This window comes from Marmota monax, unplaced genomic scaffold, assembly GCF_021218885.2.
Source record: "Marmota monax isolate L192 unplaced genomic scaffold, Marmota_monax_Labrador192_F-V1.1 WCK01_AAM20220418_F8-fsc00015, whole genome shotgun sequence".
NCBI lineage: Eukaryota > Metazoa > Chordata > Mammalia > Rodentia > Sciuridae > Marmota > Marmota monax.
Genome location: NW_026692194.1, coordinates 26196786 through 26218328, shown reverse-complemented (window position 1 = coordinate 26218328; position 21543 = coordinate 26196786). Strand labels below are relative to the sequence as shown.

Below are 21543 nucleotides of genomic sequence, written 5' to 3'. Positions count from 1 at the left end.
ACATTCATTAGCAATTATGATATATAGCTCCCTGTAGGGAGGGGCAATTCCTGGGACCTGTTAACCTTAGCAACAAGTTGGAGCAGGGGCAGTTTCTTGATAAGGGTGGAGGAAGGGCTCTGAAGTAATTAACATTTCAATCCCTCAGGGGACAGTCTTCATTCAACTTGGTGGAATCACTGGAAATTGGCCTCTTTGATCTGACCTGACTCGGTTGGTTTACCTATCTATTCTGACTGCCTGTCTAATTCTTGCTTCAGTAACTTCTGTTTTATTCCTGATTTTAGTAACTTGAATCTTCCCTCCTTTTAAAGCTAAAGCTGGGCTTGGTGGTGCATGACTGCAGTCCCAGTGGCTAAAGTGACTGTGGCAGGAGGATGTCTAGTTCAAAGCCAACCTTAGCAACTTAGTGAGATCCTGTCTCAAAATAAAATATAAAAAGGGATGGGGATGTGACTCAGTGGTTAAGCCCACCAGGGTTCAATCCCAGGTACCAAAAAAAAAAAAAAAAAAGTCTAGCTAAAAATTTGTCCGTTTTGTTAATCTTCTCAAAGACCAAGTTTTTGGTTTGTTTACTTTCTCTATATTTCCATTCTTTATTTCATTTATCTCTAATTTTATACTTTATCTATTTCTACTCTGTGTTTGGTTTGCTCTTCCTTCCTAGTTTCTTAAAGTGGAAAGGTAGGCTATTGATTTGATATTTTGTAACATGTTTATAGCTATAAATTTCCCTCTAAGCTCCCTATTTAAACTTAGAACAATACTTGAACAATACTATAAATTTAGTATTGTGTTAGTCAGCTTCTTGTCACTGTGACTAACAAGAACAACTTAGAGAGGAGGGAACATTATTTTGGTTCAATTTCAGAGGTTAAGTCCATGTTCCTCCAACTCCACAGTTCTGAGTGCAAGGTGAGGCAGATATCATGGCAGAAGGAGGAAAATTGGCAGAGGAAAATTGCTCAGCTCATGACAGCTAGAAGCAGAAAGAGCTTGAAGGCAAGGAGCCAGGGATAATAGTTATCACACCCCTGGTGAACTACTTCCTCCAGCCATGTCCTACCTGCCATTGATTCACTCAAATTATTAATGCATCAGATGGATTAATCCACTGGTTGAGTTATAGTTCTCATAATCTAACCATTCCACTTCTGAACATTCCTGCATTATCTTATGCATGAGTTTTCAAAGGCACACCTCATATTTAGATATAAAAATTATGTTGTAATTTTGTTTTCATTAATCCCAATGTGTTTTCTAATTTACTCATGATTTCTTCTTTGACTCATTAATTATTTAATAGTGTATTACTTATTATATACAAATTTGTGAATTTTCCAATCTTCCTTCTGTTATTGATTCCTAATTTCCTTGAACTGTGGTGAGAGAACATACTTTATATGAATTTAATTTAATACTTTTAAATTTATTGATTTTTAAAAATCCAAACTGGAGAATATTCTATGTACATTTGAACAGAATGCATATTTTGCTGCTGTTGGGTAGAGTGTTCTACAGATGTCTGTTGCATCTAGTGGTTTATAGAGTTGTTTACATCTTCTGTTTTCTTGTTGAATTTTGGTTGTTCTACCATCATTGAAAGTAGGTTAGTGAATTCTTCAATTACTTTGTTGACTTATCCGGTACTTCTTTCAATTCTGTCAGTTTTTCCTTTTTGTATTTTGGTGCTCTATTGGTAGGTACTTATATGTTTATAATTATTATATCTTAATGTAGTGATCCTTTTATCATTTTAAAATGTCTCTCTTATCTTCAGTAACGATTTTTGTCTGATCTGTTTTGTCTGATATTAGAATAACCATTCCATCTCTCTTTTGGTTACTATTTCCATGGTGTATCTTTTCCTATTCTTTTACTTTCAATCTATTTGTGTCTTTGAGTCTAAAGTATATATTGTGGACACTAAGTAGTTGGAACATGTTGTTTTATCTGTGATGCCCATCTCTATCTTTTAATTGGTATATATAATCTATTTACATTTAATGTAATTCCTGAAGGTAGGATTTGTATCTACCAGTTTGCTGTTTGTTTTCTGTATGCCTTATGACTCTTTGTTTCTCACTTTCTACATTACTGTCTTATGTTGTGTTAAATGAAAGTTTTCTAGAGTGCCATTTTAATTACCTTTTATATATTTGTCGTCATTGTTAATTTCCAAGTAGTGGACCTATTAATTAGAATTGACATCTTAATTTATAACAACTTAGTTTGGATTAATACCAAATAAATTTCAATAGTATATAAAAACTTTGCTCCTATATAGTGCCATTCCCTCTCCCCTCCTTTGTACTATTGTCATACAAATTCAATGTTTATACATTGTGCATCAACACAGATAGTTATTGCTTTATTCTTTATGAATTTTATATCAAATAGGAGAAAAAAATTACAAATGAAGCATGGATTTTGCTGTTTTACCTATGCCATGGCTTTTACAGATACTCTGCTTCTTCATGTGGATTCACTTACAGTCCTTTCATGTCAGTTTAAAGAACTCTCTTTAGTATTTCTTGATGGACATTTCTGATAGTGCTCAATTCTTATCATTTTTGTTTAAGTGAGATGTTTTACTTTTCATTTCTGAAGGACAATTTTCCTGCATATAGAATTCTTGGTTTACAATGTTTTGAACATTATCCCACTCTATTCTGGACTTTATGGTTTCTCTTGAGAAATAAGGTGTTAATCTAGTAAAGATCCTTGTACATGATAAATTGCTTTTTCTTCCTGCTTTCAAGATTTCTGCTCAATCTTTGGCTTTTAACAGTTTCATTATTATGTGTCTGAGTTGGGATCTCTTTGAGTTTATTCTTTTCATATTTTGTTAAACTTTTTAGATGTGTAAATTTATTTTGTAAATCAAATTTGGGAAGCTTTGGACAAATTATTTCTTCAAATATTCTTTTTGCCTCTTTCTCTCCTCCTTTCTGTAGCTCCCATTATACTTAGGTTGGTATAATTGATCTCACAAATTGTATTTGTTTTTCTTTATTTTGTCAGGCAGGATAATATCAATTGACTCATACTCAAGTGTGCTAATTCTTTCTTCTGCCTGCTCAAAACTTCTGTCGAAGTGAATTCTCGCTAGTGAATTTTTCATTTCAGTTATCATATTTTTCAACTCTAGAATTTTAGAAAATACTTTTGACCAGTTTACTAATATTCTGGTTTGTGAGATATCGTTTTCATACCTTAGGTTTTTGGACATTATTTACTGTAGTGTTTTTGGACATATTTAAAACTACTGTTTTAAAGTCTTTATCAGATAAGTTCAATGTTTGGGCTTCCCAAAATGCCAGTTTCTAGTGACTGCTTCCCCCTACCTCCCTTATGAGCCAATCTCCCTCCCCTCCTTTCTTTCTAATTGTGGTGCTAGAGATCAAACCTAAGGCCTCATGCATGCTAACTGTAGGCTGTACCACTGAACTACATTCTCAAGCCCTGGACCATATTTTCTTATATCCTTGCTTATCTTGAACTTTCATGTCAAAAACTCAGCATTTTAAATAATATAGTGTTGCAACTCTGGGAATTAGATTTTCCCCTTCCCCAAGATTTGTCATTATTTTTGTTGTTGCTGTTGTTTTTTATTGACTTTCCTAAGCTAATTCTGCAATTTGTGATTTTTTTTGTCATAAGTGGTCCCTGAAGTCTCTGATTAGCTTAGTGTTCAGGTAATAGTTGGACAGAAATGTCCTTCAATACCTGGAACCATTGTTAAGTCTCCAAGTTTCTGGCAACAGAGTGGATGTGTTTGTTGGGGCTCATCTTCGATTCTACTTTAGCCTTTCATTTTGTGTTTGTGTGGAGCTTTAAGATCAGCCTACAGATGACTATCAAATGGAATGATAGTTTTGAATAATAGAAATGCAAGCTATTATCACATTGTGGTCCTTTAACTGCCTTTATTCCTACACCAGATTATTTGCTCTTTGCAAGCACAGGTACTTATAAACATCTAACTTATATATAAACACCTAACGTATATGCCTTAGACCTTACAATCACGACCAAGGGGCTCATGTTAAAAAGAAAAAGAAAAGAACCTTGAGATTTTGGTGTCTCTGTGGTTTCATGAGGGAAAATAGCTTCCAAAAATCAGTGATATTTTGGGGTAGTATTTCTTAAATTGAGATTCAAGGACTACCTGCCTCAGTACTCAGAATTACATAGGATATTTGTTAAACTTCAGGTTCCTGGCTCCATTTCAAATCTTTTGACTTAGATTATCTAAGGTAGCATCTGGGAATTTGCATTTTTAACACGTCAGGTGATTCTTATACACATTAATATCTGAGAAACTCCTTAGGGAAGATAATCCTGTAGGTGTGTTCACAGGAAGGACTGACTAGCTTATGATATGAACCATGCTTAAATATTAATCTTCTCCTTTCAATGTCTGTTTTTTTTTAAATTTCACTTTACTTTTATGCTTCCTCAAATTCCACCAATTAGAGATTTATTTGCATCTATGAGGACACTTCTGAACTACTGTCAGGGTTAAAGGACTAACATTTACTCAAACCTTTATAAAAATTAGTTTAGTGAGATTGTGTTTAACCAAACAACTGGCCAAAATAACTTACAATGAAAGAAGGAAGTTTCAATTGTTCTTTAATTTTAAGAGAAGGTAGGTACTTTTCATGGGATTCAGAAGCATTTAGAAGAATAGGACTGTGTTCATTTATGCAATAAAAGCAGAGGAGAAGGTACAAGATCAACCAGTGAGTGCCCTTGCCCATATCAAAATGTTGTGCCTAGGGCTAGCCATGCAACCAGAAGAAGCAGGAAAAATAATTATTTTCCTTTTCCTTTACACTTTCAGTATTACCCTTTCACTCAAGATCCATAACTCAAGCCAATAACATTTGTATTGAAGAATGACATTAGCTGAGTGAGGGTTACATGGGCTTTTGTCTGACAATAGAGTCACCACGTAAACCAGCATGTAGAAGTTGTCTTAATGGAAAAATGCTTTCTGATTTCCAAATTATATACACTTCCTAATGAACTTTTCTATATAACCTATTTGAAAGTTTGAGATTGGGTCAAATTCAGACATGTAATTTATGTGTTAATTTAAAATTCTGGAACTGATTATTCCTGGCCATCCGTAAACTTTTGGCCGTTTCTTTTTGGGTAGTTTAATGTTTAGGTCGTACAAACTTGGAATGGAAAACCATTTAGGGTAATACATAGATCCTTGTAAAATTTAATACTTTAAAAAATGAAACGTGAGTTAAGAATTATTTCATGGTTTAGGTTTTTACTGTTCTGACATGCCTCTGTTAATGAGAATCATCAAGATTCCTATCCCCTCTTCCATTCAACCAAGTTTAGGATAAATTATTCTGCCTTAGGTCTCCAGAATTCTATTACAAATGAATAGACTAGTAAATCGCATCTCTTTTTTCCTTCAAGGTATTGCACAGCGGTGTACAGCTATCAAGTACCACTTTTCTCAGCCAATCCGCTTACGAAACATTCCTTTCAATTTAACCAAGACAATACAGCAAGATGAATGGCACCTGCTTCGTAAGTATTTCTGGGAAAGAGAGAAGAATTGGTGTCTTTCTGAACAAAATCCCTTTTCCCGCTCCACACACCTCTCAGATTTGGACTGAAATATAGTATTTATCCCATATGTGCCTCTGGACCCCATGGGATTTGGTCAGAGGCTCTGAGCATCTTTTCACTATGCTGTGGGTTCGGCTTGTTTATAAGCCAGATGTGTATGAGGCTCTGTGAAACAGTGTAGCCTGTGCTTCTCTGTCTTGGCAGCATCTGTATATACCAGATGACTGAATATTTTCTTAACCAAGTCATAGGGTATAAGGACCTGCCTTTCCACTTGTCTAACAAACCAAGAAGATGATACTTTCTATGCTTTTATATTTGCTTTGTTTATATACAATATGTATTTTAGCTACTGTGTTTATCTCAAACCTTTGTATTTCTGCTAAAATATCTTTATGAATGTATGTCATAATTTTCTCAGTGGGTGTGTGTTACCTCTGTATCTCAGTGGAAGGAAAAGCTCTTTTTCACTGTTGGGGAAATGTGAAACTCTACAAAGGACCATGCAATGTGAAACTAAAGAGGGCTGATATTTTTGTGGAAATTATTGACTCAAACTGTCTGGTGATAGATGGCTCCTGAAAACAAAACATTACACTGAATTATTTTCAATGTGTTCCCAAATTAGAGGTTGACATTGTCATTTTTCTAGTGAAATAAGCAACAAGGACTGCAACTACTTTGGTAGTGACAGCCTCTGCAGAAGTCCAAGCAGGGTCTCATTCTGTATGTAAACAGCTCTGCAGAGCTAAAGACCCTTGGATCTCAAACATATATGTGTTAGCTTTTCGTTGCTGTGACAAATAACCGAGAAAAACAACTTGGAGAGGAAAGATTTATTTTGGCTCACGGTTTCAGATGTTTCAGTCCATGGTTGACTGGCTCCAAGGCAGAAATATCAGGGCAAAAGGGCATAGCAAAGTAAAGTTGCTCTGCTTATGGCAGTCAGGAAGCAGAGCAAGAGGAAGGAGCCAAGGATATGATAGAGTCCCCAAGGGCGTATCCCTGAGTGACCTACTTCCTCCATCCATGCCCCACCTGCCTACAGTTTGTAACACCTCCTGATAGTACATTCAGCTATCAATGGATTAATTCACTGATGAGGTCAGAGTACTCATGATTCAGTCACTCCCTCAAAGCTCCATGTTTGAACATCACTGCTTTGGGACCAAGCCTTCAACACATGAGCTTTTGGGGATGTTCCAGATCCCAATTACAGCAACATACACGGAAACTCTAATTGCCACATTATATTATTGGTATAATACATAATATTGTGAATGCAAACTTTAAAACTTGGAAAAATCTCTGGATAAAATGTGACTTATTTCTTAATAACATGACTTCTTGAAAGTTCTTTCTTGCTGGCAAATTTTAGCTACCACTTCTCAATAGATCCAAGTCAGAGTCATACCTAAGTGTTATTAATTCTTTATGAGCATGTTTGGAGTTCTTCATATTAATTATCTGTCCATATGAGCCTCATAGTTACTGGCTTTGGTCAGGTCAGAAAAGATCATTAGAGGAACCTGAAAAAGAACCTTATCTCTTCACTGTGAACCCAATTATGGCCCAACAAGGCAATATTTTACGGCTCTTTTAATTTTGGGGGAGGTTCTCATAGAAAGATGCTTTTCACAATCTCATGCATGGCTCTTTCTAAGAAAATCACCTTGGTAATCTGTACTACATTTGCTGGATAAGGTTAACATGTCTGGTACTAATGCAAATCCCATGTGGATTATATCTGAACTTTGTGTCTTTTAATAGTCTTGGAAGATCGAACTATCACTCAAACCACAGGGAATTTGAGAGGTTGTAAGATAATAGTGGCTGAACTACTATCATAGTTCTCTAGTTCAGATATGAATCTCTCCAAACTCCTTTTATCTATAACATTTAACTCAGCATCTTTAAATTACCACTCCTCCTGACCCCTTGCTCTACCTCCTTTTCTAGGTAGACACCCTGTTTTTACTTGGATGCTCTGAGCTGGAAATGGAGAATCCCTTTTAAGAAGAAGGCTGGTCTGTGTGTGGCTAAGATGCTAAGAGCAAGGCTGGAGGCTACTCTAATTTATCCTCCATGTAGCACCTCTAAAATACCAGGAGCTGCAGACAGATAGCAAGGTGGCAGCTGCTCAGGCTGTTTCACATGAGCAGAGAAGCCCACACTTCCAACAGTGTGGTGTGCTGTGCATCTTGTCTTGGTTCCATATGCCCCTGAGTGTTCATGGTCCTTATTATTTTGCCCTCTGTTTTCTAGCCCTAGGGCAACAGATGTATGGTTGGAATCTGTTATAAGAAGCATTTAGCATTTAGACAGCAAAATTTTAAAGTTAGCTTTGTTAGGAAAACAAACTTAAAAGGAAGGAAGGAAATAGTATGAAAAAGTAAAATAGCCCAAAGGTGAACACTCTTGAGTGCTGTGTTACTTTAGTAATAGGAGGGAACATGGGTCTGGATAGATGTCACCATTAAGCCTGACTGTTGGGTATCCAGTAGAGACTTGACCCATGGGAACAGTTTCTCCTTCACCTGGATAAATGGGTGCTTGGCTTCTGGGACCTGTACCTTAGGAGAGAGGGTGTTTATGAGTAGATACCTCCTGTATGCACTTTGAGCCATTATTTAATTCCCCACCATTGACTTCACTTTCTCAAATCCTTTTCTAAAATAGGCAGGTGTAAATGAAACGTAAATGTAAATGAAAAGCAGAGGAATCTTCGCCCTTGACACTCAGACAAAACCTTATTTCACTGTAGTTCTTTGTTTAGGCTCTTCCACCAATGACAGATTCATTACAGCCACTAATTAACCTTCATTTGTATTGCTCTTTTAGGGCTAATAAAGGGAGTTCTCAACCTTGCCTCACTCTCAGTTTGCTAAGTCCCTTGTTCTCTGCTACTCTATTGACCTTGGGGTTGCCCTCTGGTGTGCTGTGTACTTGGATGGATTTCTCTGTGCACTTGGAGGGATAGACTCTGCCCCTCCGTTGGTTATACTGCATCAAGCCTCTATGGACAGACACCTGGGAAGAGAATTCCCCAAACCATTTCCCTCCAGCCCAAAGCCTGTCTGTGTAACTGAGTAGTTGTCACATAGTATACAAAACTCTGTTCTCTTTTCATTTACTTTCCTGAGTCATCTGATTTTGATTATCTCTGTTTTGAGATTAGACTTAAGAAGAATCACTGCTGGCTTCCTGGGCATGGCCGTAGCTGTCCTGCTGTGTGGCTGCATCGTGGCCACCGTCAGCTTCTTCTGGGAGGAAAGCCTGACCCAGCATGTGGCCGGACTCCTGTTCCTCATGACAGGTATGCTGCACACCTCAGGCTGCCTCTCCCAGCCAAGGTGAACGCTGTTCCTGTATGCAGCAAGCTTCACTTTGGTACATCTCCATGAATTTTATTTTAATTTGTGAGAAGAGCAACCAGAAGGTCATTTGGCTTTGGAGGGAAGTACAGAATTTAAAGAAAACAAAATGCAGCTGTGAGTTCTGCATTGTGACCTGTTAGCAGGTGAGATGGAAGTGTCCTGGGTTCATTCTCCATGTGAGCCAGGTCTGTTTTTTTCTGTCTCATGCTTTCAGACCATGCACCAAACAAAGCCTGGTCTGGACTCTTGGCAGAGGCGGGCCACAGCTTCTTAGGAGCTTCCAAAGAGAGCAAGGGAGATAAAAAAAGCACAGCTCATTTCTGGACTGAAAGTCCGCTCAAAGTACATGCCTCAGAGCAGGGACCTTGGCATCGATGTTGCAGACAAAGCGTTTGTTCATTTCCCTCCACAGATTTTTTTTTTGAGGACTTTCTATGTGTCAGACACTCTCTGGGAACTAGAGATGTGATAAATAGGGCAAGGGCCTCTTTGTTTGTCTGTTTTGTGGGGACACGTCAGCAACGGTTTATGATCCTGTTGAAAGCTGTGAAGTAAATGGACGGGGTAGAACAGGGGCTTGGGAAGGCCTCACTGCGTGGTGATTTCTGAGTTAAACTGGGAGAAGCAGCCAGTGGTTGGGAGTGTGCTGCAGGCCCAGGAAGCTTAGCACCCCACTCCAGGTAGGAATGTGCTTGTGTGTTTTCAGCCTCAGAGAGAAAACCAGTGCGGCTGGAGAGGACCAAAGGAAAGGAGGGAAAAGTGGGTATCACATCAGGCAGTGGCCAGATCTCTAGGGCTTTCTTGGTCATGGTGATGAGTTTGGATTTGAAGCTAAGGGTGATGGAAGCCACTAGAAGGATTTAAGCAGAGGAACTTGACTCAAAGCATGAGACTGGGAGGGGTATGTGTGGAGACATGGTCAGGGAGTTTTTGATTAACAAGTGAAGGATATTTTTGTCTAAAAATGGCCAGGCGTTGAGTTGATGGCTAACACAAGCTGAAGGTGGTGGCAGGGAAGAAGTCTTTCTTCCTACCCTTCATAAAAAATTATTGTGTTAATGATGAGTGAATCATTAGAGTGGGGTGCTAAGCTTCCTGGGCCTGCAGCACACTCCCAACCACTGGCTGCTTCTCACAGTTTAACTCAGAAATTAAGTTCCTCCAGGTGTACCCAGCATCAGAACTAATGCCACCTTAGATGGCCATGTTCAATAAGCTTATTTCCACTTCCCTGGAGAATTGTTACTCAGGTGACCATGATGAAGTTTTTTAGGATTTCTCACTATAATTGGTCATTTTCTAAGCCTGTCCTCCAGGGCTTACAGCATTTTCTGTCTGTCTGTCTGTGTGTCACACACATGGGTGATGCTTTGCTTTCTAGCTTGCTGGCCCTGGGCCCTTCCTTCAACTCCTATCTGCCTGATTCCTAGCATCCTGATAAACTATTCAGAAATCCCATGGACCCTGCATAGTTCTGAGCAAAAACTCAAATTAACTTTCCATATTTTGGTGAATATACAGTGGCACCAGGAACCTTACCCAAGTTCCTGACATTTTGGAAGAGGATTTGAACTCTGAGGTCAGCCACTAGGTGCCTGCTCAAGGGATGTGTTTAAAATCCAAATTGTAGAGTGAGCAGGACAGAGCAGCTTAGAAAAGAGACCAGAGGATTCCTTTTAGTCTTTGCTGGGGCTTAGTGATCATTAAAAATTTCCCTCACTTCCCACCTCATTATCAGTGCCTCCCCCCACTTTTTTCTTTAAGTATATATCCAATAAGTGCAGATTTTCCCCCCTCCCCCAAAAGGCACCACATCACAATCCTTTATCAGGAAAAAGAGGCTCTCTAGACTTGACAAAAGCCTCATTAGGATTATTTTTTAAAGGACACTGTTAATATGCAATAGTACTTGAATAATTTAGGATGCTTTTAGCATATAAAGCAATTGTTAGCATTAAAATAAATCATGAGGCCATGAAACTCAGGCCCAGTGAGTGTGCTCTGGGAGTCCTGGGGAGGTTGGTCTAGTTTTAAGAAAAGGAAGGTGGATGTTTAGTGTTGATTGGGCACAGGAGAAAGCCTGGCATTTCCTGGGTTCTGTATTCATCTGTGCCTTGCTGTGGGATTTAGAGAGGTTTGTCTTGTTATTAAAATAATGCCTTGAAATTTTCTTTAAAACAACTGAGGTAGCTATGTTCTTCCACTGCTTGAGATAAATTAGCTATAGAACCTTCACATGCAGTAACAGGGAATGAGAGCAAATAAGGGTTAAAAATTGATTTTAATTAAGCAGACTGTCTTCAGCAGCTCTTGACAACAGCCCTCCCACAGATTTTTGATGCTAAACTTAGCCTCTTCGAATGCACTGGCATCTTCATTCTCTGCCTGAACTTATTAGCCAAACCTTCAATGGAGAACATCAATGATGTGACAGTCTGAGCCTGTGAAAATAGAAACTATTGAACAGTCTTCCTCCTTTTGCCTTGTTTTATGCAGACAGGTTTTGATTACCCGTATGAGGAGCAGCAATGCCATTACTCACATCTGGGAGCCAGGTTGCGACCCCTTTCTTTTTGCTGGGACCTGTGAGGGTTACTTGAGCAAGACAGGGCAGACCCCACATCCCCTAAGGGCCTTGAATTTAGACTTTTGATGTCACATGCTCTGAGGCTACACACTGACACAGAGGCACACTCAGAGGATTGAGGCAATCAATTCTTCTGCCTAGTACAACGGCGTACTACTCTGAGTGTGCTGAGAATGGATAATTTCCATCCACATTAAAGGATGCATTCTATGAGATTGCTGTAGTAATACTGTTTGTAATTATTATGATTTAAATTATAAATATCTTAAAGGGTTACTTTATTTAATGCTAACCTTTTAAAATATAATTTTTATATTTCTGTTATATTTTAAATATCCCTTAATACACTGGGAGTCTCAAAAATTGGAGCTTGGACCTCCCTTGATGGGGGTCTCCCTGCCCACTGAATGCATTCTCCTTCACAGGCTGTGCCCTGAGTGGTCACTGCTGTTTTGAAAAAGCACACTCAGCATATAACACTCCCATCCTTGTAGCAGATAAAGAGGAGACAGTGCTCAGCAGGCACCATTCAAATGTCAGGGGCAGTTAACATCCACCCTGAGTTGCCCATTCCTTTGCTTTAATGCAGACAAATAAAAAGACTCTGCTATAGTAGAATGTGGTCTGTGTCTGTGTAGTAGGTGTATGAAATTATCTACGCCATCCATCAATTAGGATCTGAAACTACAGGTCCACAGGGTTTTATCTGAAACCCTTGGGGCTAGGTTGTATTTTGTAACTTGATTTTGAAAATTTTATTTTAGAAAGGTAATATGGTACATGTATCCAATATTATCTAACACTCTCAGCAAGGTCTGGGGTAGCATCTTGAAATGAAATACATTGACATTTCTACAGCAAAACTTATGAATATTCACACTAAGCAGGATCAATAAGGACAATAATAGATTATGTTAGAGAAGTTCGGGCTTTACCACTAAAGGAACTTGCTATAATCTTTTAGAAAAAGATTGTTCTCCTCCCCCTCGCCCTTTACAGATTGTAGATCTGTTTTTATTTTTACTTACTATTTCCTTGTTTTTTAAAGTTTTGGTCTGTCTCTGTTATCCCTGCCCAGTCATTTAGTTAAGACACTGTAGGCCTGACAGTTTGAGTAATCTATGTGAAAAGTAACAGGAGGCATTTTTTGCTGGAAGGGCAAAAAGACCAGAATGATGGGCAGGTCATAGTTTGGTGGGGGAGGCAATCAATGTTTATGCCTTTGGTGTTGTAGTTAGGTTATTTATCAAGCAAGCTAACCACTGTGAATCGGCTTCTACTCCTTTCAACCTTTTAAGCACATCAAAGGAGGGAGGTTAAAAGAATGGGCCCAGTTGCCCTAATTACATCTTACCAGCTGGCCACAGGCACCAGGAAGATTTTAGGGTAGGGCATTAGGTTGATGATCTGGGAGAGTAGCATAAATTCACTGCTGTCCTGATCTGAAAATATCCCTTCTAGCCCTGCAATTGTGTAATATTGCATCTTCTAATTAAGAATATTGGCAGAAAAACTTTTAATATTTTATAAGAACAGTAGATGCATATAGGGCTTGTCAGGGAACAGTAATTATTCACTCTTTTGAAGATACTACCAGTGATAGCCAGGAGCAAGCCCAGGACTGGAGAACCTCTCTTTCCTGGGGCCACCAGCTAGCTGAAAAAGTATCAGCTGTCAGGGGAGAAGAGGAAGGGGGAGGGTGAGAGAATGAAGGAGAGGTGGCTTCGTTCCCCATGGATCTTCAAGATGGACCCTTAGATTCCGAAAGTTTTGCATGCCAGAGTTTCTTATTTGTCCTTTAGCATCCCCATTTACATCTCTTTCATTAATTAGATTGCTGTTGATGGCAATGCAGTATTACCGCAAATAACTTGGTACATAGGTAAGTCCTACACTGGGTAATTTGGGATGACCAGGCTGTTAAGTTGGTAGAAACTCACTGTACAGCAGAATTAAGTTTTGTTCAGCAGGTTTCCTTCACCCCATGTGCTCAGCTCTGTCAGGCATGTGTGGAAGTCAAAGAAGTCTCTCTTACCTATGCCTGAGAAGTAAGATGGAAAGTGGAGTGGAAGGAACACTTCAGTTCCTAACCACATGGGTGTCCAACAAAATATGGCTGAGACCGGCAAGAACTGGTTAAACTAAGTTACCTCTAACATAATCAGAAGTATGGCTGGGAACAATTGTTGACTAACTGGTGAACCAACCCTTAAAATACTACAGTCTTACTAAGACCAACAAAAGAGATTGAAGTCTACATCATTCACCGGTTGTTTGTACATATTGTTATGGGTTGAATTTTATATCTCCCAATTCTGTGTTAAAGCCTTAATCCCCAGAACCTCAGAATGTGACCTTATTTGAAAAACTAAATTCAATTAGGTCGTTAGGGTAGGTCCTGCCCGGGTGCAACTCCGGGTGCAACTCCTGTCCTTAAAAAAGAAGAAATTTGGACACAGTTACAAAGGGGACAACATGTGAAGACACACAGAGAAGATGGCCATCTACAAGGCAAGGAGAGAGATCTCAAAAGCAACCAGTCCTGCCTGCTGATGCACTGATCTCAGGTTCATAATCCTCTTAAGTCACCCAGTCTGTGGTGCTTTGCTATGCCAGCCCCAGCAAACTCATATACATGAATTTTGGAAGATGTGCTTATGGAACTTAAAATAGAAGTCATGGTATAAAAATTAACCTAAACTATCAATCCAGCTACAATAAGCATACTTTCATTATTTAAAACAATGTTTTTTTTTTCTCGGTGTCTTCGAATTTAGAAGGATTTTAAAAATTTGTTATAATTAGTTATACATGACAGCAGAATACATTTTGACACATTGTGCACTAATGGAGCACAACTTCTCATTCTTCTGCCTGTACATGTTGCATAGTCCCATTGGTTATGCAATCATACATGTGTATAAGGTAATAACATCCGTCTCATCCCACCATCCTTCCCACCCACACATCCCTTCCCTTCTCTCACTCCTCTCTGCCCCATCCAAAGTTCCTCTATTCTTCTCTAACCACCTTCCCCATTATGGATCAGAGAAAACATTCAGCCTTTGTTTTTTGGGGGGATTGGCTTGTTTTGCTTAGCATTATATTCTCCATACTACAGTGACACAGCCACATCAATGTTTATAGCAACTCAATTCACAATAGCTAAACCATGGATCCAACCTAGATACCCTTCAACAGGTGAATGGATATAGACAGATTTTTTTTTTTTAAGTATCTTGAATGGGGCAAGCTTCTTTTACAAAAGCTTATTGGAAAAGTTGGGAAACAATGCTTTGTCTCCTCTCAGTACATTTTCTTATAATACTCCCAAATAGCCCAGCCCATCCCACAAACAATAGCTCCGAGAGCTAGGTATTTGCAAATTTCCTTGAGATTTGTAAGTCCGAAAGGAGAATCTTTTCTTGTTCATCTGTCCTTACTTTCATCTTACCCCAAACAGCTTCTCCTTGAAAGGAAAAAAGATATTATGGAAGGTCAGCAGCCTGTGAAGGCATTTATGGAGAGAGGGTAGGGAAGAAAGGGGGTATATTTGTGGGCCAATAGACCTGATTTCCACTCTTTGTTCAGTGAATCAAGGCAACAGGAAATAAAGTAAGTTTTCATCAAAGTTTGCTGAGTGTCTATTAAAAAGGACCCAAGTGGCACAAAAAATATAATATTACAGGTAAAATAAATACAAATCAGTAAAAGGAATAGGACAAGGGGACAACCAGATTTGCAAAGTAGATTAGCTTTCTGTCACTATGACAAAATAACCTGAGAAAATCAACTTAAAGGAGGAAGAGTTTGTTTTGGCTCATGGTTTCAGAAGTTTCAAACTATTGTTTGTTGGTCCTGGCTTTGGGCCTGAGACAAGACAGAGCCTCATGGCAGAGAAAGCATGTGGAGCAAAGCTGCTTACCTCATGGTGGCAAAGAGAGAAGAAGGGGCTGGGGTCCTAATATCCCCTTCAGGGCAAGCTCCCAAAGACCACACCCCCAAAGACCTATTTTCTTCCACTAGGCACCACCTCCTAAAGGTTCCATGACCTCCTACTAGTGCCTCAAGCTGGGAACTGAGCCTTCAGCATGTGGCCTTCTGGGGGATGTTTATCCAAACCATAACATGAAGCAAGATAGATCCAAGAGTAAAAGTAGAAGCCAAAAGCATGCCAAGAAATCCCACGCTTTTACTTATGGGGGCAACAGATTTAGCTTCAAGGAGCTTCAGCTTTCTGGAAGCTTGAGCAAAGATTTTCTGTTAGTGACATCATTCAGTGTCCTCGGAGTAAGCACACACCAAGTGCCTAGGCAGAACACCGCCATCCATAATATTGAAGACAGATAGAAATCTTTGCCCTGGCTAAGTCCTCAAAGTAGATTATTTCCCATGTGGCCTTTTCTATTCAATATGAACCCTTGATGTAATAATAAAATTTATTCCACCAATAGCAATTTTGGGGAGCTGATAGGGGAAGGGAACTAATGGAAATTCCTTTTCAGTATAAAATTGAAGAGAGTACATACAGAAGGAAAAATACACAGGGCACTCCATTTTTTATTTGGTTACATAAAACTGAGGGCTAGATTCACTAAGAAGTTTTAGAAAAATGTATTTTTCCACGTCTTCTATTTGGCTAGCAGAATTGTAGAAATTTGACATCATAAGTGCTTCAGTTACCAAGTCCCCCATTTTTTTTTCCCTAGATGAAGACACGGAGACTCAGAGAGATTAGGCAATTTCAGGGTCACACAATGAATAGTAGTAGAGCCAGGGAACAGAATACATTATTTCTTATATCCCAACTCCGTGCATGCACACATCAAAGGATGCTTAAAAGTCTGTTTGAACTCAAAGCTATCAGAGGTCATAAAACCGTGGTATTTGTAAAAAGAAAAAAAAAAGAAAATGTTTGTTGTTAGGCATTCAGCTGTGTGTAGACAGCTAAATGCAAAATTGAGGGGTTTTTTTCCCCTTGAAAATAGGTTATTGTTCTATTATTATATTTTACCTGTTGCTACTCCGGAGATCAATTTTCCCCCACTAATGGCCTTGTTCTATTACTAGCATTCATTAAAAGGGACTTGTTATACATAAACATTGTCTTTTTTATTTTTGGTGCCAGTAAAAATAAAAACATTCCCAGAGATGTCAGAACATTTGCTCTTCATAAGGTCTGGAGAAAGCAATGGAATATTCTTTTTTTTTAAAATAAGATATTCCTTTATGAAAGAATTATTTCCATCTAGTTCTTTCTTCTGGAGAACTCAAAATGATGGGTCTGCTGTGAAAAAAAAAATGGAGCCAGAAGAAAAAAGATGAGATTTTGCTCTTTTAGAAAAATGAAATCACTTTAGAGTTCAAAAACAGAATTAGGCAAAGAGTAGAAAATATCAAATTATCTCAGATCAAGTATCCTTGTAATTTAGAATATTTATTTTCCTAAGTGCACATTTGGAAAAAAGATTCAGGCAATAAATCTTTACATGATTTGAATAGAATTAGAGTTATAACACTTTAAAAAATGGCATTAAGTGATTTTTATTTCCTTCAAATTGCTACTTACTCTGAGTTTGTGTTTTTGTTTTTTCTTCTAGTGTTTTCCATCTTCAAAGCTGTATATTAAAGGGAGGGGTGGTGATTCTGCTTCTTGTAACTCTCTCTTTTCAGTCCTAAAATCTGTTGGTTTCTAGTGCTGCCTGTATGCCTAAAGGTACCAAAGCCATTTCCCAGCAAGTAGGTGTGGTCTCCATTGAACACAGGGATAAACCAGAATATGATGAAAAGATGTGTAGGACCCAGAACAGACCAACAGAACTGGAACTGATACTCGACTGGGTGTCAGTTTCTGTTTTCATTCTCATCTCTAATGTATTGGCTGCTTGTTCTGATCCCCTACTTGTCCAAAAAGAATGTTGGTTGTGTCCCTTGCGGTGGAGTAGAAGCGTCTACATCCTTGGAACATCACTTGAGCACTGAAAATCCTATGGCTTGGGCTTTTGAAGCATTTGTATTGGTCTGGATTTTACTTTCTTGAAGGACAGTTATACTTACATGTATTGATATAAAAAAGTAAAATTTGATGTGTGTCTACTTATGTCCCTTAAATTGCTTACAGTTTGAATGGTTGAAAGTATATGATCTCTTTATCCAAATTACTAGACTTAATTTATATTATTAAAAAGCATTCATTCTTCATTTAGGAAATTTGTTTGATGCCCTAGTATGTGCCAAAATCTGTACCTTAAAAAACAATCTGAGCTACTTGTAAGAATTTATTAAAATATTACTATAGGAGACATGATAAATTTTTATGATAATATTTATTGAGAAAGAAAGCAGACTGCATGTAATGATTGCCACCATATGAAAAAAAATTTCAAGTCAGGAATGGAGTAAAGGAACATGATATTTATTTTGTGTTAAGTTTGAGAAAGAGTATTTCTTTTCCTTAAAAGTTTGGGGCTGGGCATATAGCTCAGTTGGTAGAGTAGTTGCCTCACATGCACAAGGTCCAGGGTTCAATCCCCAGCACCACAAACAAAAAAAATAGAATTTTTATTAAATTGTTTGTTTGTTTGTTTGTTTAGTATGAGGGATTGAATCCAGGGGTGCTTAACCATTGAGCCACATCCTCAACCCATTTTTTGTGTATTTCATTTAGAGACAGGGCCTCACTGAGTTGCTAAGCTGGCTTTGAGCTTGCATTTCTCCTGTTTAAGCCTCCCAAGCTGCTGGGATTACAGGTGTACACCTTCACGCCTAGTTTATTGAATTGTTTTTAAGAATAAAACCAAAAATAAATTTAAACATGCATAATCATCCACACCAAGTAATTCTGAATCATTGAAGTTATCAGAAGTTTCCTATCTTTTTCACCCTGGTATCTCTAGTCCCTAGTGTGGGGTCTGGAACATAGAAGTTTTGTCCTAGTCTGTTGAGTGAATTAATTCAAGTAAAAGAACAATAAATAAATCTTTATGAATTTGGAGTGGTTGCCTTATTGGTTGGTCCGATTTTCAGAAAGGCCTGCCTGGTGTTGGCCTGGTGGCAGGCAAAGCCGTAACTGATGGTTCTGTTCTCTTTGTTTTATTTATAGGGATATTTTGCACCATTTCCCTCTGCACGTATGCTGCCAGTATCTCTTACGATTTGAACCGGCTCCCGAAGCTCATTTATAGCCTACCTGATGATGTGGAACACGGCTACAGCTGGTCTATCTTTTGTGCCTGGTGCAGTTTAGGTTTTATTGTGGCAGCTGGAGGTCTCTGCATTGCTTATCCGTTTATTAGCAGGACCAAGATTGTACATCTAAAGTCTGGCAGGGACTCAACGGTATGACTGTCTGCGTTCAAGGCCCCTCCACGGTGTGGGCAACTCCTGGGGGAAGTGGAGCAGAGTTCACATCAGGATTCCAAGCACAAAAGCCGTCTTTTACATTCCAACCTGTTGCCTGCAGCCCTTTCTGGATGACTGATATAAAATCATGCAAAACCTCCCAACCTTTCTAAGGACAAGACTACTGTGGATTCAAGTGCTTTAATGACTATTTATGCTTTGAGAAGGAGTAGGAGAAGAGGAACTACATCGGAAAAAAAACTTTGTATGATTTCCATTTATTTCAGAAAGTTTGTATATAACAATTACCTGAGAGTCATTTCTATTTGCAAAAGGATTCGTAACAAAGCAAGTATAATTTTCTTGTCACTGTACAATGCTTGTTAAATTTTAATGCAGCATCTTCAGAACTTGTTCGAATGGTGTCTTGTTGTGTCAGCACCTGATATTTGTGCATTATTTGTGGCTGTTCCTTGTCACAGGAGGATTCTTCTGTTGCCTTATTATTATTATTATTATTATTATTATTTAATTGAAGTCTCTTCTCTGTCTTTGTAATGGAATCGAAATCATAAGAAAAACAGATCAACCGTGTAAGAGCTAATCCGTGACACTATGCAGTATTGTTTGAAGTCCTATCTGTTGTTTAGCTTCCGTCTCTTACGTTAACTGGATTTCTGCATTAAATGACTGCCCCCTTGTTAATCTAGGTGTGTTTTTCTCTTTCAGCTGTGTCAACAAATTTCCTTAGCCACAGGACAGATGAGAACTCTGTTGTTTTAGTAAGACTCTTATGAAGCCTAATTGTTTCATTTTAATTAGGTTGGCCATTATTATTTATCTTTTATAGCAATCACACACTTGCTATTGATGAAAGATTTTATTTTCAAACTTCTTTGTAAACCTTGCTATAAGATTTAAAGTTCTCCCCTGCCTCCTTTACTATCTGCCTAGCATTTATCCAGTGATAAGGGTACCTTGTTCTTGGACTCCTTGGACCAGTGATTTTCAACTTTGGCTATCTGTTAGAATCACCTGGCAAAATTCTTCCAAGGGACCTAAGCTGGGCCCCAAGCTGGGCCCCACCTGAGACCAATTAACTCAAGGTCCACATCTGAGTCTAGGCTTGAATTAAAAAAAAAAAAATCCCATATACTGCTGATGTGCAGCTGGCACTGTTTGGGGCCAGAATCACACTTGCCTCCTTAGCTACCAAGTAGGTTAGCTAAAGTACTTAGCTCCTACTAAGTACCTGTAACTGGCCTATGCTTTTTTCCAGGTGTTATTTCACTCAGTCCTCTCAAAATATCTATGAAGTTGGTGCTCTTCCTGGAAGCTGAGGAACAGACTTGGCAGTGTTTGCTTCATCTCTGCCTCAGCCTTTTCCTATGTGTGGGCCCAGGACCAAAGCTAAAAACCTCCCATTGTGTTTTGTCATCTTTCAGTGGAGAAGTGGGCACTCGCTAGCTTCTAAGCTTTTCCTTTTAACTCCAACATTGTCCCCTCTCTACACATGGTGTATGTATGGTAAAGTTGCTCTATAAAATACAGGAAGATGTCTTATCCCGAATAAGATGCTATTTTAGATCTTAATTTCGCAAAAGTTTACTCTCTCTTCTTTATAAAAGCTAATTTAGTACTCAGAAGAGGAAAGGGATAATTATCCCAAGAGAGAATAAAGTCTGATTTTCAAGTGACAATGTCCACATTTTGTCATGGAAGCTGCTGGAAGAGGCTGAAAAATGCCAGTGGCCACGCAAACTCTTGTCATGGTTCCAGGCACAGCTGAGGCTTGTGAGCACGTTCCTGACAATCTCTCAGGCCTGTTTAATAAACCGGTCCCTCCGGACGGGATCAGAGACGTATAGACAGGGGCAATTATTTTCATTTATAACTTATGTGGAAAATCCTCAAAGCGGGAGAGAGCTCTTTCTTTGAAGTTCTTTTTAAAGATCCCCTAGAAGATGTCAGGACTCTTGAACATTTATATTCCACCCACCAAAGCAGTGTCTGAGTGAGTAACTTTTGAAGTTTCAGGGAAGCTTCCTCCGGGGTTTGAGGTGAGAATGGAAGAAAGCTTCTCAGTGGCAGAAGGTGGAAGGGTTCACACACCAGAAAGATGTGCCCAGCAGCCAGGGGAGTTCACTTAGGATTCAAATGTGTGCTGGCAAGAACTGAGCCTCCCTGCTTTCCAGCCCCAGCAAGCTCAAGAGGAAGGAGCCATGTGTCTGGCCAAGGTTCCTCGATTTCTATTTACCGTCATGGAAATGTGAGCAAATGTTGCCAGTGCCAGGCGTTTGGTCCCCAGTCCTTGAGGTTCTCCTAGAGGGGTTTTCTTAATTGGCTTGTGAATGAAGATGTTGGAATGGTTGCACAGTACTGTGTGGGATGAATAATTTATCGAGAGCCTTTGTTTGTTCTTGTGTTCTCTCTGTCCCACTTCTAGCTGCATTCATGTAGCCAGACTGTATTCTGTGCCTCAGGGCTTTTTGCTGGGCAGAAAGCAGAGGTGACTGAGCTCATTGAAGTGACTATGCAGAGAGTCAAGGAGAGGAGGGAGGGCAGGAGGGGTGACTTGGCAGGTTAGAAGTGCTAAAGGGCTGAAAAGACAAAAGGATGGCGACCACAAGATTAGCT

At 39.0% G+C, this 21543-nt stretch overlaps 1 protein-coding gene across 1 annotated transcript in view; it reads left to right on the top strand.

The window, feature by feature from the left end:
* The window catches only part of Tmem178a (transmembrane protein 178A), a 61779-nt gene extending 42168 nt beyond the window's left edge, over positions 1-19611 (top strand). Inside the window, exons 2-4 of the mRNA XM_046425411.2 lie at positions 5446-5559; positions 8780-8917; positions 18668-19611. Coding sequence (XP_046281367.1) covers positions 5446-5559; positions 8780-8917; positions 18668-18909 — 494 coding nt within the window. The 3' untranslated portion in view covers positions 18910-19611. The remainder of the gene's footprint in view (positions 1-5445; positions 5560-8779; positions 8918-18667) is intronic.
* The last annotated feature ends 1932 nt before the right edge of the window (positions 19612-21543 follow it).